Below are 25,523 nucleotides of genomic sequence, written 5' to 3' on the forward strand. Positions count from 1 at the left end.
TTCAAGACTGAAAATACGAGACAATAATGTTTCACCCAAATAAATTCACTAGTCGAGCGAATGAATAAGAATGTTTAGAAATTAGTATCGGCTCAGAGCCCTACTTCAACCCTTTTTGAAGAAGCAATGCGGCGACGCGAACTTTCTATTTTGATTCCTCTGATTCTACTTACATGGAAACAAATCCAAGCAACCACCGTCGGTCTATTTGACCAGCAACGACAACAATCACTTCCCGGTTGCACGGCAGCTGACAAGCCGGACCTGTATAACTTGGCAGAAAACTACGACCGAACGGACCACTACCAGAAGATGGCCAGCAAGTTGTGCGCCTGCGATTTCGAAGTGTTTGGAATTGTTCAAGGTACTTGTACGCTCGTTATATAAACGACACACTTACGCTAATTGAAATCATTTCTGCATCCTTCTAGGAGTTTTCTTCCGGAAGGTAAGCACTTTAAAAAAAATAGAATAGCTATCCTAGTCGCATTCCGATCGTTCTGGTTTTTGCAGTACACACAAAAACAGGCGACCAGTCTGGGCCTCCATGGTTGGTGCATGAACACCCGTGACGGCACCGTAAAGGGTCAGATGGAAGGCGAGGAGAGGAATATCAACGAAATGTAAGTGTCGAATGGTTTTGAATATAAAGGGTATGTGTTTTTCAATTGTCCACAATTGCAGGAAGCATTGGTTACAAACTAAAGGCAGCCCTAGCAGCCGCATTGATAAAGCGGTTTTTAGCGAAATGCGAGAGATTCATAAGTACAGTTTTAGTGATTTCGGTATCAGGCGTTGAGCTCCTATTTATTTGTGTACAGCTAATATTTATATGTAATAAATTATTTTTTGGTGGAAATTACAACTTAAACTTTTGAAATTCATGCCATATACAGTGCATTGTTGGTGTATAGAAGATCTGCTCGGGTAAATTTTCCGTGATCAACATCCAGCACAAAATCCCGTGTCAAATTCCGTGATCAAATTTCCGAGATGTATAGCAGCTTTTGGAAAGTCTTATTATTGGAAAAAATATGTAGTTGTCCGCCAAAAAAATAAAATAAAGAAAAAATCGATATTTTTGGAGGTTTCTCCAGTACAAAGTACAATAATTGATAAACTACCGATAAGTCGGTATATCTGGCAACGCTGCTACAGTTTGACGTTCTCTTCTCCCATCATCGCTCTCATCGAAAAATGAAATGATGCGACAATGACAAGTGCACAGTCAGTCTGATTCCCCGACATCATCATTCAGTGGCGCTTCGAAACGCGATCCTATAGGACCACAGGTTTTAAGAATCCATTTCAACACCTAAATATTGTGTCTCGGTGTCTGTTTACAAAGTTTATTATTTTCGTTTACTCTCCGTGGAATACGTTCGATCCACGTTTTTGTTGGCGTCCATTCGTGGAAGTGGCTTTGTGGGAATCTATACACTACACTTTCCAACAACTTCTTCTTCGGAGTTTGCTATCACGGGTGCAGCTGGCTAGTTTTATTCCCGAAACTCTTCGGAAAAGCTTCGATCTTTTAACTGCTGTTCTTCCTTTCGCCTGTTTAAGAATTGAGTTTTGCACCCTTTCTCGCTTACATACACACACTTACATCACAAACTATCCCATTAAAAATCTACCAAAAAATGTCCGTAATAGCCAATAATATCGATTACCAGCAGAACGCTGACTGTGACCAAAACATGGCATCGCCATCACAAGCCAGTCCACTTGCTTCGGCACCGTCCGGAGCTGCTACTTCCACTGGTGGCAACAGTTCCAGCAGCCATAAGGCATCTCTAGCGGCAGCTGCAGGAAGTTCCAGTGGAGTCACCGATAGCACTACTCAGGTAGGTTAACTTTCGAAACCCGAATGAGTCTGTTCTGTATTGAAATTACACGCTTCGTTTTCCAGGTTCTAACCAAACCCCGCCTGCAAGAATTGGTGCGTGAAATCGATCCCACCGAGCAGCTGGATGAGGAAGTAGAGGAACTTCTGCTGCAAATTGCGGACGATTTCGTTGAGAATACAGTGAACGCGGCCTGTCTACTGGCCAAACATCGAAAGGTCTCCAAAGTGGAAGTTCGCGATGTTCAGCTTCATCTCGGTAAGTTACTCTGACCATATCCCGTTACTAAAAATTCTTATATATTTTCATTTTATATTTAGAACGCAACTGGAACATGTGGATCCCGGGCTTTGGAACGGATGAATTGAGACCCTACAAGCGTGCGACGGTAACCGAAGCCCATAAGCAGCGATTAGCGTTGATTAGAAAGGCAATCAAAAAGTATTAGACGTATGGATTATAAACTGAATACCCTTTCCTTAATATAGTAACCTAATTCCTCACTCCACCAAGAGTAACAAGAAGTGTTCACCTCCGACAGACTACAAAAGAAACATTACCCCAGCGGGATGAAATCGAAATAAAGCTTTTATTGAAAAAGGATTTGGTTGACTCACCATCTACAGTTCCGTTTTACGTTCGATCTTTACCAGTTCAACTTCGAATACCAACACCGCATTAGGGGGGATCTTTTCGCCAGCCCCGCGCGCTCCATAGCCCAACTCCGGAGGAATGACTAGCTTTCGTTTTTCTCCTTCGCACATGTTCAGCAACCCCTGGTCCCATCCTTTGATCACCTGTCCCATTCCGAGTGAGAAAGTAAGCGGTTCACCCCGGGGAATACTGCTGTCAAATTCTGTACCGTCTTCCAGAGTTCCCTGTTAACAAATAGTTTTATTTATTTTAATTTAGGACAGAAATTCTTTTAACTTACCGTGTAGTGCATATGCACCAGGTCCCCCTTTTTGGTGCGAACAGAGCAATTTTCGACGCGTTTTTTCACACCAATTTTCAGCTTCCCGTCGCCGTTTGCATGACAAATACATATCGTGGCCAAAAGGATAGCGGAAATAAGCTCAATTGACACAAATTTCATTATTTTAAGTATAATTTGAATGATTTTTTGTTTAATCAATTTTGCCCGGCACAGAAGATAATGTTCCGTTCGTATTAACAAGTTCGTTTCACTTCAAATAGCCCATTGGGAAATGCACTCCGTGTCATTCCAGAAGGATTCGTCTTTGTTGTGTTGACTGTTGATGTTGTTGAGTACTAAAATCTTTTCATGGAGCTCTATCACAGTGGGCCGAAGCTTGCGAAATATCAGTAAATATTCTGGTTGCAGTTGAAAATCGAAAAATTGACTCGCGCCTTTCGTTTTTTCCCTATTTGCAGAGTGGGCAACTAAAGCGCTTTATTTCCGCATGCTGAAAATAGAGGAAAAATCGAAAGGCGCAAGTTCACTATTTCGATTTTTAACTGCAACCAGAATAGACTAGTTCGACTAGTTGCGCAAGTTTAAGAGCCGATTTCTTCACCCTCGCTTAACGCTTAAACCAGATTTAAACGTACAGGTGAACCTGGTTTAAAAGTTAAGCGAGGGTGAAGAAATCGGCCCTAAGATCGACAAAATCGACTGGTTTGAGGTCGACCAAATTATTCCAAGTGAACGAAGAGGTGGTTAAACTAAATGCTGGTGATCGGTAGGCTAAAGAAACTGTGTTCTAAGCTACCTGCCGTAAAGTACAGTTTATTGTAAAAGTAGTGTGGGTTAAACCACTAAGTGAAGTTTCGTTGGTGAATAATTTTCGTCACCCTTTCAATAGCCTAATTTAATCTGTGTAAAGCTGGGGCGACATTCCACATATCGAAACGAAAGTTTTCATGTATAGGCGAATCTATAAAAAAAAGTCGTTTCGACTTGGCTCCCCAGTTTTTAACTACCAACTAATAAACCGTCCATTAGTTAGCCGATTGTATCGACATAAGCTGACTCATTTGGTGGGAAAATCTGGTTATTTATTCAAGGCACTGTTTGTTAGTATTTGTTTCAAATTTATTAAGGGGTTATATACAAAGTTGTGGCGAAAAAGTGAGCTAAGTTCGTGATTTTTTAAAAGTGTTCTATGCAAATTTTATTTAAAAAAGTGAGACAATTCGTTGGTAGCACTATCGAAGATATAAAAAACAAGTTGAATTAAAAAAATATTCAAGGTTGTCGGAGTTATGACCCATCCCCCGAAGCGTGTTTTTTGGTAGAGGTTTGCGGTGAACGCTCTCCAAGCCAAACCGCTCGACTGAAATTCAAAAACTAAAAAGATTATTGTACTGTGGTGTACTTGAACGGATCGTTTTCCCAATAAAAAATTCTTTTCTTGCATAAAAAACATATTAACCAAAAAAATTAGTTTTGTGGTGTTCAAAATTTTAAACAAAAATTCATTCCAAAGAATTGAAATTTTTTGATGAAAAACGAACCGTTCAAGTACACGAGAAAATAAATACAATAAAAAAAGTTTTTCAAAATCGGATGACTAGTTTTTGAGATAGCATGTTCACCGCAACGGTACTGTTCGAGAAACTCTATTCCGAGATAATTGCGCTTTAAGTTTTGTGTTAACTTCATTCGTGAAAGAACCAGCGCGCTGCAAACGAATGTAATTTAAAATTTAGCACTCCGATCTGGATGAATTTCGCACAGATATTTTTAAAATCATGTACTTTCAGAATATTCAATTAAAAAATCGATTTTTTGAGTTTTAACCTTGTATTTAGCTTTTTGCTGGCGGCTGCGTATTCAAATGCACACTCTATTTTGACAATTTGTCCGTACAGTACCAATTTTGACAAATCGTCAGTAATGTCAATTTCGACGAGCCCTGCAAATTTATGTTCTCAACTCAAATGTTAATCGCTAAATTTGAAATTTGTTCGTTTGTTTTCAAGCGACTTTTACGTTGATATTTATTACAGTCGTGATTCGCTGGCTGGACACTTTTTAACTGGACCGCTTTTTAGTGGGACCTCCGCTAGTTGGACCATTCTCCAACTAAAAAGCATCTGAACGTCAAAATCTCATGTCAAATTGACTTCGACAATCTATCTAACAATCTTTTACACTACTAATGTCTTCTTTGGAGAGTTTTTGTCATTTGCCAGTCGGTCCAACTAGCGAATTAAATTCGTTAGTTGGACATAGGCTGTGGCCCAACCAACGAATCACGACTGTAATTGCTTCGTGAATTTATTCATTAGCTAAATTGTATGAGAGTAGCGAGAATTAAGGGATTCTAACCTCCGTATTAAATTACCCTAATTCATTATGTACGATATTAATATGAACCAATGAAATGCGGTGTAAAACCACTCGAAAAATGCCATTTTCTGCTAAGACCTTTGCAAAGTTTGTTTGAATATGGACGATTTTTTTATCAAAATTTGTAGAAAATAGTTTGTAAATTTAACGAAATTTGTAGCAAATAGCTTGTACATGACTTTTAGCCTCAGTATATTAATAGGCCAACTAAATTATAACCGATTAATCACCGCATTTGAAGCTATTATAGTTGACCGCTGGGCGCTGTGATAGGTGACCGCTTGCGTTTGCACAGCTTTGAATAGCAAATGTTCAATGCATATCTTCATTTCGGATCAACTGAATCGAGTTGATTGTGCCGACCCGAATCGAAATCGTTTTTTAATGAAATCACATACAAAATTTTAATTTGACGTTTAACCACAGACTAACAGACATAACACTATGAGGGAATTCCCTCAAAAAACATCGATCCGACAATTTTCCCAGAACACTAGCTCCACATTTTATTCACAGTCCCAATCACTCATTTACTGGCAGAAGCAGCATTTACTATCCCCAATAAGCAGCATTTACTATCCCCCATATGCTTGTTCATATGTCAGTGGCGCCATAATTTCAAATGTGGCCACAAGTTGGGACTGAAAACAAATATATTTAAAATGACGGTTAAAGCGGGCGAAGCTTTGTTTTTGAGTGTTATGTCTGTTAGTCTGTGGTTTAACCACAGACTAACAGACATAACACTATGAATGAATTCCCTAAAAAAATATCGATCTAACAATTTTCCCAGAACACTAGCTCCACCTTTTATTCATGGTCCCAAACACTCATTTGCTGGTAACCCACTCAGGTTTGGGAACAATTTTTCAGTAGTGGTATATCCCCCATATGCTTCTTCATATGTCAGTGGCGCCATAATTTCAAATGTGGCCATAGTCCCAACTACAAATATATTTAAAATGACCGTTAAAGCGGGCGAAGCTTTGTTTTGTTTTTGAGTGTTGTTATAATATGGAAATTAAATGCATTTTTTCTAATTTCATGCAAATTTGTTATTCATTCCTAGAGTAATCTGCCCCTAGGCTTCCTCTTTGGTTATAGCAGACGATCGTACGTACTGTCTCATCGATGTATTTTTATCATTTATTTATTTATTATTTATCTCATCGGTTTTATTTTGAAATTGATGATAATTTTTAGAACGGGAAAAAATTGTTTTTTGGAGAGATAACGGCATATTTTTTATGGTCAATACCTGGTGCAAAATCCCATGCCAAGTTTAGTGTTCAAATTCCCGAGGTGCACCTGTACGGCTTCGTTTATTATCAGGCCCCTGCTAGGCAGCCATTTTGCCCTAGCCAACATCTGCCTTTGTTGAAATCAAAACAACCCAATGCTATTGCACGGGCGACATAAGCCTAGAGCCGTAGGGTGACCATATCAAGCGAGTGAAAAACCAGGACAGTCCAAAAAGGACTACCACCCTCCATCACCTCTTAATCGATTATACCTTCTCCCCACGTGTTCGGCAGCTTAAAACGTTCTATTCGGCAGTAAAACAGTTCTGGGGTCTTACAGGCAAAGCTCAGCCAAAAAGTCTTGCATGAGAATTCGATCACCGAGCTCTTTTTTCGGATTTACACACACGCAGTTCTTGTTACATTACCATCAGCAAATGTAACATGATGTTGTTGGCTACATCGGCTATCATCAATTTAGCGGATGATACGAAATATTCTGAAATCATCTGTGCAGCACCGGCGAGGGGTCATTGAAGTAAAGTAGAAACATCAACGGTCCAAAGTAACTTCCCTACTTCATTCTTGATTTTAAGTTATTTAGCTATCAATCTCCAATGACAATCATTATCTCTCGATCTGAGAACTATGATCTAAACAGCTGCAAAAACTACCATTGATTAGAAATTCCTCCAGTTTATCAATTGTTATATGAAAATAGCGGATTGGTTGGTGTAAATAATATCAGTTTGAGATCCTGGATTGAAAGGCAATTTAAGCCGGGAAGAAACTCTAGTTATCATTGTTCCATCGGCCAGAGATTGGTCCACAACTGGAACCATTTCGATTTGTTCGGCTGCCAAATTTCCTTGAAAACGGATCACATTGCCGTGATATGCATAAGAGTCCCATTTACTATCGATTTTCTATACATATGGGACTGTTATGCTTATCACGGTAGTACAGGTCATTCACATGTTATGTACGAACGGCTCATGTTTTTCTTTTCATTATCCACGTAAGAGAAGAAAGTTGAGGGATTAAAAAAGACATCGGATTGTACAATTGAGGGATTCGAGTACTTAAAATTTTGTTTGTCGTATTTTGCTTGAGGGTGAATTTACGTTGCAATTATGGTTGCGATCGGTCATAACAGTGATCTGAACCAGAGAAAATAAAGCGAAGACTCAGTAAAGAAAAATATTTTAGGCTTACAGGACAAAAACCAGGACAAATCAAGCGTTTTCCTTGACTTCGCAGGACACCAGGACAGTCAGTGAAAACCCAGGACATGTCCTGGGAAACCAGGACGTATGGTCACCCTATAGAGCCGGCTAGGCCCACATATGTTGACTACTGTCAAAGTCTGTATATCTCAATTGAGTTCTTGTCGCCCGGTCTCACGAACACTTCTGCAGCTTCCTGGTTCAAAACAATCCCATTTGATTTTGCCGTCTTTGTTTAAGGTTCCCCCACACTGACGCGATTATGTCGCAGCGACTGCGAAAATTTCGCTTAGCGATTTCGTCGCGCTTCCTGCGACAGTGCGATTCGCATGTGTGCCCACACCGGCGCGAATTTCGCATTACAAGCGACACAAAGTGACATTTGCAAACTATAGTAGCTAGATGGGACAACCTCAATTTTAATCTCATGGTAATACGACGTATGTTGTCCTAAAATTAAAAAAAAAATTTTCGATTGTTTTATCAGCCATTCAGTGAGAATAGTGTATTTGTCCGCGTGTCTTTATATTTAAAACATCTTTGCGTGAAGCAGGTCGTTTGCTCGACACAATCTAGACACAGTAAGAAAACAAACAAGAAGAGAGGATAGTAAATCAGTTCAATATTAATTCGTCAAAAGGGCGAAAGTGTTTTTTGTAAACAAACTTGTTTCGCTCATTAGTCTGCTGCAGTGTGGAATTTCATGAAAAATATGCGTTAATGTAAATTTTTACCCTTCGTAGAAGTAATTTCAATTGTTTTCTGCTTTGAAATTATAGTAAATTAAGAGAAACCATCAAAATAAAAGTTTGTTTACAAATCTTATTCGCCCTTTTGTAAATTTAATATGGAGTTGACTATAAATATTGCATTATTCAACAATCTGTTTTCAACTATAGTATACCAAGAAGCGCAGTGCTAGTTCAGCAACACAGAAATATACCTCAGAAGAATCAACTTTCACCGCTGACCAGGTTCGTGTTCTTGTCCGCGAATGTGACATTCGAGGTCGTAAACTACTGTTTGATTCCAGTGCGGTCGAGAAAATTTCCGGCGAATCCAATGCAGCAACAACGTCCACTTTCAGTACCGCAATACAAAGCGATCCAACAGCGTGGGAAATTTTATCGCAAAATTTTATATCAGCGCAACAGCTATGTATACCAAAAGCGATACCACGTCGATGGCCGAAATGATTTTTGGTTCTGCACCTATAGTCTTCCAGGACAGCAGTTTGAAGGTACATTGATTAAAAATTCGAAAAACCATTGAGTATGCTTACGTGTTTCAGTAGCCAACAGTAGCAGCAACAGCAGTAAAAAAGTATCCACTTCCACCTACTTGGGCTATGAACTGCCAAGTATCGGTCAGAATGCACTATACAACGGCCGACATACGTCGGAAAGTGATCGTAGCTCCATAGGTACAACGTCACTACGGTCGTTTACTGTTACTTCGTCCACTTTGATGTAATATGATACTTCGTACAACCACAGACAAAGGCCACCACTGCCAATCGAGTTTGCGCATTTGGAGCATCTGGCAGATCCGAGACTTTCAACCAAAAGTGGCCTTGACTCAGGGTATGGTGGAACGGAACCTTGGGCGTTTTCATCAAGTCAACCACGCCATCGCACCGAAACAGTCTAGCATCAATTTCTAGTGATTTCGAGTGTTTTCGAAGACTTAGTTTAGATACCAGTATTGATATTTCACAGTCTCTGAATTGCACAAGTTTAGACGACTATAGTCAGTATGGCAGCTTTCATCGAGGTCAATACGACCGGTTCGGTGAACATTAGCAGTCAAGTGACAGCGAGCGATGGTTGCGCCGGTGGTAAAAATCGACGGAATAGTGAAACCATAGTACTGACTAGACAAAAAGCGTTTAGCGGGGAAGTTCTTTCCACTGCAACCAATTATCACGGGAGACCTTTGCACAAAAAGGCACGTCTAGGAATTGTGCTGTGCGTTCAACTAAACGATGACATGCTGCAGGAAATTGAAGCATTCAGCTCGGAACACATGAGTATATTTGAATCAATGCTGTGTCGTTTAAGAATGGCGGCGGAAAACGCAAGCTACAGGTAGCCGCAGTTACTCCAGGTAGGCTTGATAGAAACCCTTCACTTACCTGTTCAAACAGTTGTGTTAATTTATTGCTACAGATAATGCTGGTTGCCGGCATAACGCAGCAGTGCCCAGTGGATTTTTTTACTGTACCCAAACTGGTAAATCCCATGTGGCTAACGCTAAGCAGTGGTGCGTGCACTCTTGGAACTCAAAGCAGTACATGTTCTAATCGGGCTGCGCTTAAAATTGATAATAATTTTATGAACGATCTTTGTTACCTGCTATTGCTGGCCAACATTAAGGATACACATTTTTTCATCAGCGCACTACTAACGGCGATATTAAAGTACTACCTGGGCTGGGTGAGTACCATTGCCCCTGTGAGTGGTTCCGCTTACGAAGCAGATACAGATTGTGCTACAATACAGCGATAGAAGGAGAAGCGGTGCAAACTAACTACCAATCACCCGTACATCATACTGTGGGTCCAATGTAGCTATTTGTATGGAACCGTCGGACACCCGGTGAAACTGTCGAGAACAATGATCTGCAGAAGCCCCCAATTGAGCAATACCATGGATAAAATTCTAAATGAGCTATCTTACTTCGTAAGATGTAGCGAGATCAAGCGGGTTGTCCTCGTAGAGGCTTTCGACGAGTATAAAGCTGAGCAGGCATTCGCTGCGCAAAAGATTATAAATAATTGTTCGCTCCTTATGTTAATTGTTAACTTTAACCAAAAATGCTTTTCCTTGACCTGATGTACAGTGTAAACTAACAGATTTTCGTACGTAATAAAACTGCAAAATAACGAAAAATACAAATTATAGCAACAGTGTCATAAGGTTTGGTGGAAATAACTGTGGAGAAAATAGAGGATTACACAAATCCCCCAGATTCTTGCGATCCGGATCAGCGATGGTTCGTTCGGCAACCACGACCAAAGACTAAACTTCGATGGCTGGTAATGAATAAGTCTTGCTGGGAGCGAACTGGTCGGAGTTACGTCAGACCGGGCTAAGTGACAATATATTGATTTCGAGAAAAGCAAGTTTAAAGTTTAAATTGTAGCATACTTTATATTGTATATACTATTGAGGAAAGGATAACAGTTGACTGAACAGTTCCAGATTGCCATTCGTATTAGTTTCCAGACAAGTGTCCGACTGAAAGTTGGGAAGGGCGTATGCAAGTTGGTTACTTATATGGCTGAAACTAGAATATAGTTATTGCGTTTTTTGCTATAGCATACCATCCGAGAATACACAATTGATAGCTTCATAAACTAACCGGTTCCATGTAATTTTACGGTGCGTTCTCCAAATTGCAATCTTCTTAACAATCTTTTTTTCAATAGTTTTTTACAAATCTCGTACATTCAGTGCATTTTTGTACAAGTAAATTCCATCGTGAATACAACCGGTGGGAGCTTCATGAGATCGATTGAATAGCGGTCTTCAGTAGGCTGATTTGTTCACATCTAGTTGCGTCAGGAACACCCGGTTCTCTTTTTGAATATTTCCCTAGACGTTGTCCTGATTGACAAAGTAGTAAATTCTACTTAAAGGACAGTACGTATCGGAGCTGGACTATTTTTTACCGCTGGTTGGATCTACAAAGTAGAAATCGTTGTTCTCTCGTATAATGACAAAAGTACTATCGCCTGTTAGGAGACTTTGTCCTAAGATAAGATACACATCGTACTCCAAAAAGATGTAAAACAAGGTAATAAAACACCTTAATCCTTCGGCGAAGCTTGGCTTCATAAATATTGTCTATCTTTGGAACCGATTAAAAATTACTCGGTTAGTGGACCGAATTCCAATTTGTGAACATGCGTCCATGTTGTAGTGAATAGGAATTGGCGAAACATATCGCCTATATATCATTAGCTCCACGTTTTCATCGATCACAAAGGGAACGTTGATCGGACCAAGCAGCCTTGTAACGCAGACCCTTTCGCCACTGATCAACATTGCTAGCGGTAGCATCCCCTCCTGGGAAACTCGCTGCGGTACTCCTCTCCTCACAGATAAATACGCACCAGTCTGCTGCAACACCACACACTCCAGCCCGTTGGTGCCGAACTTGGGAGTCTCCACATTCGGTACCAGGATTATAAACAAGGAGATGTAAGTTAACTCTCGCATATACGGCAGATTAGATCCGGTTAGCATAGAGGCGAAGACTACATATTAAGAAGACTGATATCTCTTTCCTTCCCCCATACAAACGAGAAGCGACAGAGGTTACAGCACCTCTATTGTCTGAAGGTAGGAAGCTTAATGTTAAAGTGTATATGTGTGTGTGCATCACTATGGGAAGTACCACCTTTACCCGCAAGTGGCGTTGCTGTTACTGTCTCCAGATTCTGGACAGAGTTAGCAGTCTTCTTGATATGCAGTCTTCGATAGAGGTGTATTCAGATGATTCGTCGTTGCTGCACGTATATCCGACCAGAAGCAGTGGGGTTTTGATTGCGAATGTACATATACTCGTGAGAAATTGAGCAGCTATCAGTAGGTCTGTTCCAGGAGAAACTGGAAGTACTCCGGAGAAAATCGTTCCTTTACTCTCTTCTTCTTTTTTTTCTTCTTCTGGTAGCAAACCGGAGTAAAAAGGAGCAAGAATTTTTTGCTCCTGTTTACTCCGGAGTGATTTCCTTGTACTGGAACAAAGCTAGTGTGAGTATATTTTGATTTGATGTGCACTTGCTCTATTGGGTTATACCGTTAACCAACATACAGAACTTGCTCGACGAGAGGTTGCTATTTATTCGTCCAGCTGAAGAAACATGATTATCATCTGATCGCATGGGAATTCCGATCGAGTCCGTACCCAAGATTTCATCGATTATCTTTATGTTGTGGGGAACTTCAATCTCCCGCTCGATTTGCGGTATGAACTTTATATTCTTATATTTCAGATTGTTATGGAATCTTTGGCATAACATGTTCAACCGTTCATTGGCGTTTTCTTCCCTCAAACAAAATGCTAAAACATCTTCGTTGAACAAGAAATGATCGTCCTTTTCCGGGAGGCCTTTCTCATCATCCGTATTATTACCGACGTTTCGTTTTTCCAATGCTTTCACTAATTCTTCTACGTCGGAATCGTTCGGTTCGTCGAACTATTTTTCGATCAGCTCTTTGGAAAGATGAGTCCGCTTTGGAATATTTTTTATTCTCGGAGGACTTGAAGCACTGGATTATAGTAAATAGCTCTAACCACCCTACTTTCAATTCAATTTTACCGCTCCAGTATTTATTCGATTTACCTGGCTTTTATACGGTATGTAATCTTCGTTTTCAAATAGTTTTGTTGGACTTGGTAGTGGTATAGAAGCGTCCATCAGTTTGGTTTTGAAATTTAGGCGATTTTTTTCGTATAACTATTTTCATTTTTTTCGGAATTCTGGTCAACTTATGTAAAGTTGAGATGCGCCAAATGACAATAGTTGATTAGTCTGCGCCATCTTGAATATCTGGCGAACACCCAGCGACTGTGACACAATGCTCGCACGCAGCGATTGTTCAAAAATCGCTGCAATTTCGCAACAGCCGACGCGAAAAGTTCGCGTCAGTATGGGAGCGCACATCTGTCGCCATGAGCAGAGTTGCTAGCGACAAGTCGCTTCGCGAAATTTTCGCAGTCGCTGCGACAAAATCGCGTCAGTGTGGGGGAACCTTTATTATTTTCCACCAGCTAGTGATGTAGTGTTTGTTTCATGTGCCGTGTACGTACATGAGCCGTAGAAAAGTCTGTAGCGGATGACAGGAGTGACACCCTCCTGTTTATTATGCAGCTGAAGTACTAACTTTTGGTGCTAAATCAACTGACGCGTACCCATTCCAAACGAAACGCACTGGCTGTCTGCGGATTGTCATCAAACGAAAGAAAAAAAAACAAACCCGAGCTGACAGCGAATTTTCGGTTCTGCGAAACTGCTGCGAGCTGGACAGAAACAGGTTCAGGTTCAGTGGTGTTTCTGTCAGTGATCTGTTTTTTCTCCGCTGTCGCAGTTTAATATTTTTGAACGTTGAATATGTTCCACTAGAAACAGCTTTGTCCTTGTGAATTCCTTCTGATTTTGAAGTAGATTTCTCGGGAGTGTTGTGTATTTTTGCGTAATTCAATAGCTATCAATTCAATTCGTATAATTAACTTTGGAAGTCACGAATACATTGTGCTGCTGCAGACGCGTCATTCTGCCACGAAAAGTAATTCAAAGTGACTAGGTTGGGTGGAGTGTAAAACCAACACGTTCTTGTGCAATCGGAATATAAATTTTGATAAAAAAAATACAGTGCGAGTGTCAAACGAGGAAAATCACATGTACCCCATAAAAAATCCTCCCGATTTAACCCACGACGAAATCGGGTTTGGTCGGCTGAATCGCTTGACTTTGACACCGACGAATTTATAGATTGTTGCACCGACGCTTATGAGAGTTTAACATGAGTGTCTGTCGACGCAATACCAGACGAAATGGGCCGACGAAATTTGTGGAAATCGGTTGATGGAAAACGATTAAATAGGTAGATCAGTCGACAGTTTAAAATTGTTCATATCAGTGGACCTCATATTCACTGGAAATTTCTCAAAGTAAATACGAGACAGGCTTTAGTAGATAAATATGTTTATATTATTTCTTTTATTATATCTAAAAGACTTACACTTGAAAGTTGGCATGACGTATCGATAATTCCGATTCCGGATCTTCCGTTTGTTCTTGATATGCGGATTAGTTGACGTCCTTGTTCAGGTACGTACGGGCTATGGTCAAATTAAATCAATAGCACCTACCTACATATTATTAGAAATGAATAAGAACGAACAACAAAAGCATTAATCAGACTTACCTAAAACTATCCGAGCGATGGCCGAGTCTAAAATCACTTCATTCTCTTAAAGGTATAAGCGCTGTAATTTTTCGCTATTTTTATTTTCAATTTACAAGAAAATAAATGTTTAACAAATCAAAATTAAAATTGGCGCTTAAAATTTTCGACTATTGCATTTGTCAACAATACGAGAACCGATTTCGTCTGCTGAATAATGTGACTATTAAATCTTGCTTCAATGCAGCAAATTTTTTTCGACCGATTTTTCAGCCGATTGGGTCGGGTACAAGATTTAAACAGAGGAAATCCATTGATTAATATGGTGACGAAAATCTTCCCCCGACGCAATTTAATTTAGTCGGTAAATTAGTAGGTCGATCTTGAAGGCACCCGATTTCGTCGGTCGAGTGCACAATTTCGCAAATGTCAAATTTTTTATGGGGTAGGTAATCTGATGGCGAAAAATTAGTTTCGTGGAGAAGATAAAAAACAGCGCTCAAGGAGAAACAACAATGAGATCGCAGTTTAGCCCTTTCAACACGTCGCTGATTACGCCCAGCGGAAGTACTTCCGCTACGTCGGCAGTCATGCCGCAGCGACCACCCCGCCGCAGAGCTCAGTCGGTGGGAAACTCTGTCTACGGCAGTGCAATGGTCCTGCCGTCGTCGACTCCGCGGGGATCGTTGTTCAATGCTGTAAGTATTGTCCCTAATCTGTTCCGATCAAAACTAGAGTAAGTAGTACCCCAGGATGGAACTCACTGAAAGGTCAAGCGCACTGGAGCAGAACAAAGAACCATAGTCAGATGGTATGCGCATTGCTCGTAGGTTTCGTACTCGCTGGAAGATCATGGGGGGAAATAAGCGACAAGTAAGCCAAGAGCACTGTCGCTTCGCTGCAAAACAATAGGTTCAGGCTAGTCTAACGGGACGGGGAGGTAACGCTTACCGTAACAAGTTTCCCCCTGTTCAAGGAGCAGCGTATATTGCGCTATTCCAGCGCAATCTCTGATAAGATAAGAGCAATACTTGATAAATGCGGCTGGTGCAAGTTGAATGCGGGTGGATAGGGCTGCTGTGATCCGATGCGACTAATTTTTAGAATTGGCTTTCGAACATGAAATCGGAATGGGAACGATTATGATTGTGGTACATAATTTTGAGCGATATTTGTCACATTGCAATGTGATTGCGACGAAGAAAAGTCACAATATAGCATGTGGATTCATCAGTGTCCAAACTTGCAAGTGACCTTGAGTTAATTAGAGAGTACGAGATAATTACATATCCGATAAGCTACTAACATGGAGCGAAGGTTTACTGTTTGTCTTAATTTTCTTGCTTGGGACCATTAATGCTAACTGTGTTTTAGATCTGTTTTGATGTTACCCTCTGGTCTGTTTTTATATTCGGCTCCTCCGATTGGTGTCTTTGAGTAAATGGTTATTTGTGTGCGAAGATGTTCAATCGAAATATAACGGACACTAGCTTGAAATTATTAGCAATAATTGAAACAGTTGGATTATCTTTGTGAGATATATAATATTCTCGGTTAAGCTATATGCGGAATAAGGTATTTACACATGCCATATAAAAAAAACAATAGGAAATGGAGCAGCAGGTGTTTTTAGATTACAATTTAGTCCGACTACAAGCACGTGCTTCTAACTGCTCCAACTATTCAAAGCTGCTATCCACCTCAGATAAAGAGTGAATGGAGCCTAAAGAAATTAAAGACATATTTTCCAAATGTACTCATTTGTTCAAACACAGTTGACAAACAGCTGAGAATTAGCCACAACAAGCTACATAGCTATTCGTTACTGTTAATTATACGGGGCGGGAAAAAACCGATTACTTAGCCCTCACATAGAATTGTGAATGTGAATCCCCTAGGTGCGCATTGCAGAATGCATCCGTCCGTTAAGTTTTCATAAAAAATCTTAATATCTTAAATTAGTTATGACACTTGCGTTTGGATTTTATCTCATCAGAATCCGACACTAACTTAGTGACAGGACAAAGCATCAGCTAGTTCAAAAAACGAAGACACAATTTGTGTTCCTGAGCAAATCCCTATTCAAGCGTGATGTCCCGCAAGTAAAGGAGTTGATGGGAACTAATAAAATCAAAACAATTGGTTTGGCTTAGCAAGCGAATGCAAGTTAGTGTCGGACTCTGATGAGACACAGTCGAAACGCAAATTCCATAACTAATTTAGTTATAAGTTTTGTGCTCTCCTTGTGCTTTTAATGGAGCAAAAGTAGTTTTTACCTAAGTTGTACTCCACAAAGGAGAAATATAGCATAGTGCTTAAATTCGTGCGTCTTTCTGATCTGTTTACGATCTGGAAATCCTTTACCAAAGATCATTGAGCTCATTCTGGTTGTATCGAGAGCTGGACAGTCGTGTTTTCTGCTTTTGATGGTATTTCTAGAAGGTACCATGTGGAGCCTTTTCTAATTTGGCCACATATATTTTGAGAGAGCAATTGGCTGCTTTAGTTCAGGTTTATTCGGACGATGTTGATTACAATTTTACTACGTAAAATTGAACTAGAAAAGTACTTAGCCATACAGCGGACCCTTTGAAGACTGCGAGGCTGGCTGAACGGTAAGTAAGCCATACTGCCGTGTATCTAATCGACAATACCAGCAGGGCTTTCAGGTCGGGCTAGGCGGTAACTGCTCTGATTTAGCAGTAACCCGCTTCCTTGTGAGCCAGTTTAGCTGAGTGACTTACTATTTGAAATAGGTCTTCGAATCCTCAGCATTATTCTGAATAGGAAAATTATGTTCGCTCACCTTTTCCGGTAGCTCAAAGGATATTACGATACACGCAAAAGTCTTCTTCGGTGAATCTGCTTTCGACACCCAAGGTGCAAGCGAGACACCGCTCTCAATAACGATAACGGTACGAATCTGCGAGGAGCTAGCAAGGAGGTAGTGCAAATTATTAACAACATCGATGAAGACTGCGCTGAGAACACGACAGCTCGGACCAAGCAGACGTCCAATCCAATGTGTCACCCCATATGGTAGGGGTTCGGGAACGATTGGCTCACTCAGTGAAGGAAGCGTTAGTAGCACTCGATGACGCAAGGCGACAAACGGATGAAGTACTTTGGACTGCCATCGTTGAACCTGAGGACAGGATTAATTCTCGTCCACTGACGTGCGTGTCCCATCAGGAATCCCTGGAAGAAGAGCCACTCAATTCGAACCATTTTTCGGAGAGTACCACCTAACGAACCGAACACAGTCCCACCACCATCCCATCCAGCCAAAGCTTTATGGGATTCTTATAAGCGATTTCAGCAGCTCGCTAACGAGATGTGGAAGTGTTGGATTAAAAGGTATGTTCCAAGGGTCAGTCGGAGAGGTTCAGCGAATCCAATACGCTAAAAACAGAGGATTTGATTTTGTATGTCACTGACGGCACGAGCTGGAAATGCTGAATGCGTTGTGTAGTTGAGCAAACAATCGTGTCTGGTGATGGGAGGATCCGCCACGCAACCTGGACGAAACTGGACTGGAAGGTTTAAATGAGTGACAGCCAGACTAGCCCATTGGTCGGTTCATGATCGATTTGATTTTTGTTTTCTGACGATACTGCAGGGCGAAAGTGAGAGTCGTCAAAACGAGAGGGTGATTCGAAAATGGCCTAATCAACATTTCATAACAACACTCGGCGAAATAATTTTTTTCAATTTTATCAACGAAAACGTTATTATATAAAACATTGTAGTAATGCTTTCGAAAACTAGTATTGTTTTAAAGTGTTTCAATTGATTTGAAAGCGCAGTTTGCAAACACTGTTAAAATACGATTTAATTTTCTGAAGCGAATTTTCAAAGCTATTTTTCTCGATTTGATATCACTGCGACTTCGGCCTTTTGGTCGATTCATGATCGAAATGTGGTTTTCGCCGTGCCCGCGGGGGAATTTTCGTTATTCCTTCGGGGCGTAACAAACATTTGCTTTTTGTTTAGGGCTATTCTGTTGACGGGCCTTGTAAACAATGGTGCTGTCAATTTCGCCCGTATACACTAGAGTTCCTATATATAGAGTTAGGCGGACACAAAAGCCGGAAAACTGGCAGCTCTTATTCCAGGAAGAAAACACTAGCAACCCATGCAAATGTTCAAGCTCTAGCTTAATGATTTCATTGTCGTCGTGAGTACGAACTTTACATGTACGAATAGAAAACCAATTCGAAGATCTGATGATATGATTTCATACTTGTGCGAATATCTCTTTGTGTTACAAAAAAGTCTTGATCTTCTCGTTTCTCTACACTCGATAACACAAGAAAAGAGTAAAATAATTATGACCATAATTACAATACCTTTTCCATATACATCCAAAGAGAACATGTTATGTGACGTCATGCTCGATTGGCTCCGCCATTTGACGTGTTCAATTGGCTCCGCTCAGTGTCTCCGCCTAACTATGAATATAGTAACTATAGTATACACTACCTTCGAAATGCAGAGGCGTAACCCGCCTGGCGGTTTGTTTACAGTTGATAGTCGGATCCGCCGTTTTGTTTTTTATTGATTTTTATAAAGTGTGAAACATTTATAAATGAGTTTATATTTATTATACTATAAGATATTAATCAAATCTTCGTTTGCGTACATTTGTTATTTAGGCCCATTTGTCGGTTCACGATCGAAATATAAGGCTGATTTTAATGGTTTGTTTTTGCTGTTAGTTTCGAACACTAGCAGATAGTAAGGCCGAGACGAATCAGGCCCGAGAGTCACTCCTCTGGATGATAAGATTATCGAGGGGTGTTCTCGGGTCTAGGTTGACTGTACATCAAAATCTATTAGAACTTGAGCTGGACAATTCCGAGCCGAAAAAAAAGGAAAATGAATACGTGACATGCGGTATTAAATCAAACGAATTTTTATTGTTTTTTGTTAACTGTACTTCGCGACGTCTGCACTGCTTTTTAGTTGCAAAAAGTGGGAATATGGCGCTGTTGTGATAGGGTGCCTCACCGGAACATCCTTCCCGCCTTGAGGCCAGTGCCTCAATTCCCCGGAAGCAGACACAACTTGTGGATGGGTCGTTGATATATAGTTGAGCCTCGTCGTAGAGTCACAGTACGAACCGCCCCAGTTGCATCCGGATGGGTCTGCACCACTCGTGCTAGTTCCCATTGAGTGGGTGGAGCGTTGTCATTTTTAACTAGAACCAGTTGATCCACTTTGATGTTAGGTTGCGAGGTGCGCCACTTGTTGCGTGGCTGTAAACTGATTAAATACTCATCCTTCCATCTATTCCAGATTCTGACGGTGCGATTGTGAAGTTGTTGCCACCGGTCCATGCGTCCCACTGGTAGATGCTGCACATCTGGTTCAGGAATAAGATTAATCGCCTATCCGATCAAGAAATGTACAGGGGTCAACACTTCAACACTGTCCGAATTGCTGGATAACGCACATAATGGTCTCGAGTTAAGAAATGCTTCAACCTGACATAGGATTGTCGACAAGTCTTCAAATGTGAGCGCTTCGTCCCCCAGTTCTGCTACTAGGCGCTTCTTGGTACTCTTGACAGCAGCCTCCCATATACCGACCATATGCGGTGCTGATGGAGGGTTTAATGTCCATTTTATGCCAAGAGTGGATAAATATCGGCTTGCTTCTTTGCTGTGCGACTTAATTTTCTCGGCAAACTCTTGCAAAACACGATCAGCTCCAACGAAATTGGTCCCATTATCTAACCATATTTCGTTCGGATATCCGCGCCGTGATACGAACCGATTGAGAACGTTAATGAAGGTATTCGTGAATAGATCACTTGCCACTTCAAGGTGCACTGCTCGAGTTGAGAGACACTCTAACACCACGATATAACGCTTGGTGACCTTCACTCCTCGAACATAGGATGCCTTGAGTTTGATTGGACCAGCGTAGTCAACGCCGTCGTGCGAAAACACTCTTGATGCCCGGACCCTTACCGGTGGTAGGAAGCCCATCAGTTGCTTAGCAGTTTTACATTTGAGACGAACACATCGCGGGCATCCTTGCACCACCTTGCGTACTACCAATATTCCGTAGATCCAATATTGTTGATAGATAGTGGCAGTCAGCAATGACGGCCCAGCGTGCAAATTGCGCAAGTGTAATTCACGCACAAGCATTTCAGTCGCCACGTGATTCTGGGGCTGAATTAAGGGATGTGTCTGGACGTATGGTAGCGCCGAGTTCTGCAGACGACCGTCCACGCGCATGGTGCCTTGGTCATCGAGAAACGGGTGGAGGGGGGAAAGGATATGTTTGAAACTCAGCGATTTACCTTTCTCCAGTAATTCCAATTCAGATGCGTATGCTGTGTGCTGAATAGATCGAACCAGCTGTAATTTAGCGTTTTGCAGTTCCATTGGGACCAATTCCCCAATCCGTCGGTCGACGACGATTGATCGAAGATTGTTGATGAACCGGTTAACACAGGCCAATGTGCGGATGATGAACAAAAAACTGGAACATTTCTTCATAAGCTGCATTTCAATATCGTAATTGGTACGCTTCGAGATAACTGCCAGATGTAGTAATTTCACAGGTTTGATTTCTAGAAGGTCTTCGACAGTTGGCACTGGGTACAACTTCCACTCGGATTTATTGACCTTCAACCATGAAGCTCCCTGAAACCACAGTAGATTATCGACAAGTTCGCCCGGTGAGAGACCACGGGATGCGAGGTCTGCAGGTTTTTTTTTGCTGATGACGTGATTTCAGCAACTACGTGGCAAATACTCAAGTATAGCAGATGTTCGGTTAGCTACAAAGGTCTTCCATTTTCGTGGATGAGAGGACAACCAGTTTAAGACGATGTTGAGTCCGTCCACGCCCAATGCTCTATTTCAAGATGTGATACTGCTTCAGTGATACGCTGCATCAGTTCCGTTAGCAACAAAGCAGCATTCAGCACTAGTCGTGGAAGCGACACTTCCTTGATGGGTGCCACACGTGATTTAGCAGCTACAAGAACCATCGAAACCTTACCGTCGTTAACTGATCTGGCATACACTACTGCAGCAAATGCTTGCTCGGAGGCGTCAGAGAATCCATGGAGTTGCAATTGACCACGCACGGGGGCGATATATCGTGGGATCCGTATGTTCTCGAGAAGTTGTAAATCGGAGATCATCTGACGTTTCGTATTAGCGCTATCTGGAGAGAGGTTAACCTTGAATCCATATTCGTCCTGCATTGGAAGCCACTGAATTTTTAAAGCCTTAATTGCATCTTCATGGTCGGAGAGTTTTACTGGTACCGGTGATAGCTCGTCTGCAGAGTCCTCAGTTATTAGATATTTGTAGTTTGAGGCCCATTTCCGTAATTTGAATCCCGCTGCCGATAGGATTTCAGTCACTTGCTGTTTTAAGAAAATTGCTTCGTTTTCGTTGTCCGCGCCTGATAAGAAGTCGTCCACATAGAAATCATGTTTGATGCACTCCACTGCGTGGGGGTAAACATCCGCGTACGCCTTGGCTGCTTCTTTCATTGACTCGATTGCTAAGTATGGTGCAGTTTTGGTCCCGTATGTCACAGTGCAGAGACGATAGTGCTTAATCGGTTTATCTAGCTCCATCCGAAAAACGATGCATTGGTAATCCCGATCTGCCGGGTGCATAAGTACCTAGCGATACATCTTGGCAACGTCTGCACAGAATGCCACCTTGTGTGAACGGAATCGTAAGGATACTAAGAATAGGTCTGCGTTATTGTTGGATCCTGCCAGTAATCGGTCGTTGAGTGAAATTCCCGATGATGACGCACAAGACGCGACAAACACAACGCGTAATTTCGTCGTGGTACTACCTTCTTTGATCACCGCATGGTGCGGTAAATAGTAGCATTCGCTGCTATCCTTATTCACTTGATCGTCTGGAACCTCTTCCATGTGACCGAGCTCCAAGTACTCATGAAGGAAAGCAGTGTACTCTTGCTGGTACTCTGGTTGGAGCCGGAATCGCCTTTCTATTGATATTAATCGTTTTGTTGCGGTAGAAAGTGAGTCGCCAAGCGCTGGCTTCGAATTGTCAAATGGCAATCCGACGATGAAGCGCCCGCTTTTGTACCGTGAAAATGTCAACCTGAAGTGTTCAGTGACTTGCTGTTCAGAAGGAGTTAGAGATGGTTTTTTGAAGATCTCCTCCTGCTCCCAGAATTGTCGTAAAATGTGGTTCACATCCATATCTGTGTGTAGATTGATGATAGCATGATTGCAGTGAACAACAGATTCGTCGTCGTATCTCCCCGCAACTATCCATCCAAAGACAGTGCGTTGGGCCACCGTTAGGCCGCTTTCGTCTTTGACCTGGCCCCCTTCCAAGAGCGCAAGAAAGACGTCCGATCCAAGAATAATGTCTATCGGACCCGGTCGGTTGAATTCCGGATCTGCCAAGTCATTGAGACTTCTTGTTAGTTGCATTGAAACGCTGCGACGGAATGGTTGAGGTCAACTTCCCTAGAATAAAGGTCTCTGTAGTGATAACCACGATGTCGTCGAACCGGGAAGCTATGTTTAGCGTGACAACGCCGCGTGTTGTTCCAGCCTCTTGCTGCCCAAGACCACTCACAATCAGTTTGCCGTTTCTTCTTGGCAGCTCCAACTTCCGAACACAATCTTCCTTTATCAGCGATGCTTGCGATCCAGAATCGATGAGCACTCTAGCTCGAATGTAGCTCCCGTCGCCGCTGCGCACCTTCACAATTGCTGTCGGAAGCAGGGATATGGCCAGCGGCTTCTTTTCCGGTAGTTCCGTAACCAGCGAAGCGATTACTTCTTTTTCTGAAACCACTGCCGGCGAAGCAATGTTTCCACTTTCTTCTGTTGCTGACTCAGTTTTCTTCGCTATATGGCACAGCAACGTATGGTGGCGTTGTTTACACTCAGGGGTGTGATTTCGAAGAGCACGATTTTACAGAGTGCGCAGGCCGCAAACAATTATATTCTGGCATTTTTCACCAGCTCACGTCTATCCTGTACACTCATCTTCTTAAACTCGTCGCACTGAAACGTATTGTGCTCTTTTGAGCATTTCGCGCACTTTTGTTTAGTTGCAATTGTATGCAACGTCTTCAATTTCTTCTCATTCACTTGTTTACCTCCATTCTTTCTTCTTAAGCCCTACCCGAAAAGGTTGAACATGTCTCAAGTACTTCACAACGTTTCTTCAGGAACAAAAGTAGCTCTTCAAATTTTGGATTTTCCTTCTCGATCACTCTTTGCGACCAGGCAGCGCGGGTCTCTTTATCTAACTTCTCCAATATCAGACGAATCAACCAGGGATCTCGGCTTGTGAATTCCTCTCCCAGGGCATCCAGCTGCTGCACGATCTCATCCGAACACGGCACGAGTTTACTCAGAGTTTGCGACGTGGCGCTTGTGACTGACGGTTCATGAACTCCATGAACATGAGCTCACGAACCAGCGAGAAAACGGTGAAACGTTTCTTGTCGTAGTAGCCCGTCAATGTTTCCCACGCATTTAGCACTTGAAATTGTAAATTTATTGACCAGTCGCTTTGCATCCCCCTCTAAGTATGAGAATAAATACTGCATTTTCAATGATTCGGAAAGGTCGGTTCGGTTGTGGATGGTCGAAACATAAAGATCTTTAAACGTCATCCATTGCTTGCGATCTCCATCGAATGTTGGTACATTGATGGCCGGAAGTCGAACGTTTAGATGCGGTAAACCATTCGATGCCTGATCGCCCTCCGGAACGTTTGATGAACAATTCGATACCAGTCCCGCGCGCTGTGCTGCTAACTGATTTAGCATTAACTGCCGTGGCGTCTCGATGAGCAACCGCATTGCTTCTCTCATGTCGTTGGGTTCGGCGATTGATTTCCCAGTTGCAATAGATCCGTTCTCCGATCCGTCTTCGTCGAGAAATGTCTCGTAAGCATCTTTTACACGATAGTACATGCCAAAAAACTCCTCTCGAACATCGAATACCGAGGCGATGGCCTCAGGATTTTCCTGGTGTTCCTCAATTGAATTTTGCGTAACTCGAAAACGATCAGCAAGCTCCATGAGCTGTTTCAGTCGGTCTTTAACCTCACTTTGGGACGGTTTACGCGCTTGGAGGTTATTCGCGATTGAATATTCTCCTCTCTTTTGAGCCAAAATGGCGTTCCTCCGACTGAACAGTCCCGGAAGGTCCGACATTATCCAGTTGAGATGGACCAAACGTTCTCGGGTCTAGGTGGACTGTACATCAAAATCTATTAGAACTTGAGCTGGACAATTCCGAGCCGAAAAAAAGGAAAATGAATACGTGACACGCGGTATTAAATCAAACGAATTTTTATTGTCAACTGTACTTCGCGACGTCTGCTAATGCACTGCTTTTTAGTTGCAAAAAGTGGGAATACCCACTGCTAATAGTATGGCGCTGTTGTGATAGGGCGCCTCACCGGAACAAGGGGTATTCACTGACAACGATTTTCATAGCTCGCAATCCTTTTTTGTCATGGGAGATGTCGAAGTGCAAAGCGTATGAACCAGCGTTGGACAGTTCCGATTCTGACCATCCCGTTCTCGTAGTACGAATTCCAAACTACAGAAAAAACGCGCAATAAACCAATGTAAGACAGTATGTGACTCTAAAGTCTCTAAAATAAGGGTGAAATATTGTAGGGCCGAGGTGGCTTCCGTGCGGGATGCCGGATGTAGCGAGAAATGGTGCAAATAGATAATCTTTAATGCCCTCTCGCAGGTTGATGGGATTGACGGTATTGTAAACATCATCAAGCCACCATAGATTCAATAGAGTTATCTAAATATAAGGACCTTCGTTCTTCTTAGTTTTTATTTGCACCAAGTTCTACTACTAAAGGTTAATTAGTTCTCATGTTAATAATCCACCAAACATTATGACTACTGAGGATTTGATTTATATAAGAAGCCCGCTTCAAGATGTTGATTACAATACGCCTCGATAGTGGTGT

General features: G+C 41.8%; 4 protein-coding genes and 1 long non-coding RNA gene across 6 annotated transcripts in view; 4 read left to right on the forward strand and 1 right to left on the reverse strand.

Moving 5' to 3' along the window:
- Window positions 1-103: 103 nt before the first annotated feature.
- Window positions 104-865, forward strand: LOC131681897 (acylphosphatase-2). Its single transcript, XM_058962996.1, has 4 exons — window positions 104-364; window positions 432-448; window positions 514-623; window positions 685-865. The coding sequence occupies exons 1-4, from the start codon at window positions 127-129 to the stop codon at window positions 797-799; spliced, it is 480 nt and encodes a 159-aa protein (XP_058818979.1). The 5' UTR covers window positions 104-126; the 3' UTR covers window positions 800-865.
- A 368-nt stretch (window positions 866-1,233) lies between these two features.
- On the forward strand, window positions 1,234-2,371 carry LOC131685223 (transcription initiation factor TFIID subunit 12). Its single transcript, XM_058968803.1, has 3 exons — window positions 1,234-1,847; window positions 1,913-2,105; window positions 2,168-2,371. The coding sequence occupies exons 1-3, from the start codon at window positions 1,644-1,646 to the stop codon at window positions 2,293-2,295; spliced, it is 525 nt and encodes a 174-aa protein (XP_058824786.1). The 5' UTR covers window positions 1,234-1,643; the 3' UTR covers window positions 2,296-2,371.
- A 46-nt stretch (window positions 2,372-2,417) lies between these two features.
- On the reverse strand, window positions 2,418-3,051 carry LOC131685224 (peptidyl-prolyl cis-trans isomerase FKBP2). The gene is made up of 2 exons (XM_058968804.1): window positions 2,782-3,051; window positions 2,418-2,725 (listed from the first exon to the last, which is right to left on the reverse strand). The coding sequence occupies exons 1-2, from the start codon at window positions 2,941-2,943 to the stop codon at window positions 2,468-2,470; spliced, it is 420 nt and encodes a 139-aa protein (XP_058824787.1). The 5' UTR covers window positions 2,944-3,051; the 3' UTR covers window positions 2,418-2,467.
- A 5,226-nt stretch (window positions 3,052-8,277) lies between these two features.
- LOC131685225 (uncharacterized) lies at window positions 8,278-11,150 on the forward strand. The gene is made up of 4 exons (XR_009304752.1): window positions 8,278-8,604; window positions 8,664-8,870; window positions 8,925-9,736; window positions 9,799-11,150. It is a non-coding gene; the product is annotated as an uncharacterized LOC131685225 (long non-coding RNA).
- A 3,827-nt stretch (window positions 11,151-14,977) lies between these two features.
- The window catches only part of LOC131685221 (E3 ubiquitin-protein ligase Nedd-4-like), a 56,738-nt gene continuing 46,192 nt past the window's right edge, over window positions 14,978-25,523 (forward strand). For both annotated transcript variants that reach the window (XM_058968799.1, XM_058968801.1), the window contains exon 1: window positions 14,978-15,242. In XM_058968799.1, the coding sequence (XP_058824782.1) occupies window positions 15,060-15,242 (183 nt within the window). In that variant the 5' untranslated portion in view covers window positions 14,978-15,059. The remainder of the gene's footprint in view (window positions 15,243-25,523) is intronic.

The sequence above is a fragment of the Topomyia yanbarensis genome, chromosome 2, assembly GCF_030247195.1.
Source record: "Topomyia yanbarensis strain Yona2022 chromosome 2, ASM3024719v1, whole genome shotgun sequence".
NCBI lineage: Eukaryota > Metazoa > Arthropoda > Insecta > Diptera > Culicidae > Topomyia > Topomyia yanbarensis.

Bases quoted from the DNA above. Each gene is read 5' to 3' on its own strand.
- LOC131681897 (XM_058962996.1), top strand. From the start codon at position 127: ATGCGGCGACGCGAACTTTCTATTTTGATTCCTCTGATTCTACTTACA. The intron at 624-684 runs GTAAGTGTCGAA...CCACAATTGCAG, and splicing joins GAGAGGAATATCAACGAAAT to GAAGCATTGGTTACAAACTA.
- LOC131685223 (XM_058968803.1), top strand. From the start codon at position 1,644: ATGTCCGTAATAGCCAATAATATCGATTACCAGCAGAACGCTGACTGT. The intron at 1,848-1,912 runs GTAGGTTAACTT...TTCGTTTTCCAG, and splicing joins TCACCGATAGCACTACTCAG to GTTCTAACCAAACCCCGCCT. The intron at 2,106-2,167 runs GTAAGTTACTCT...TTTTATATTTAG, and splicing joins CGATGTTCAGCTTCATCTCG to AACGCAACTGGAACATGTGG.
- LOC131685224 (XM_058968804.1), bottom strand. From the start codon at position 2,943: ATGAAATTTGTGTCAATTGAGCTTATTTCCGCTATCCTTTTGGCCACG. The intron at 2,726-2,781 runs GTAAGTTAAAAG...ATTTGTTAACAG, and splicing joins TGGTGCATATGCACTACACG to GGAACTCTGGAAGACGGTAC.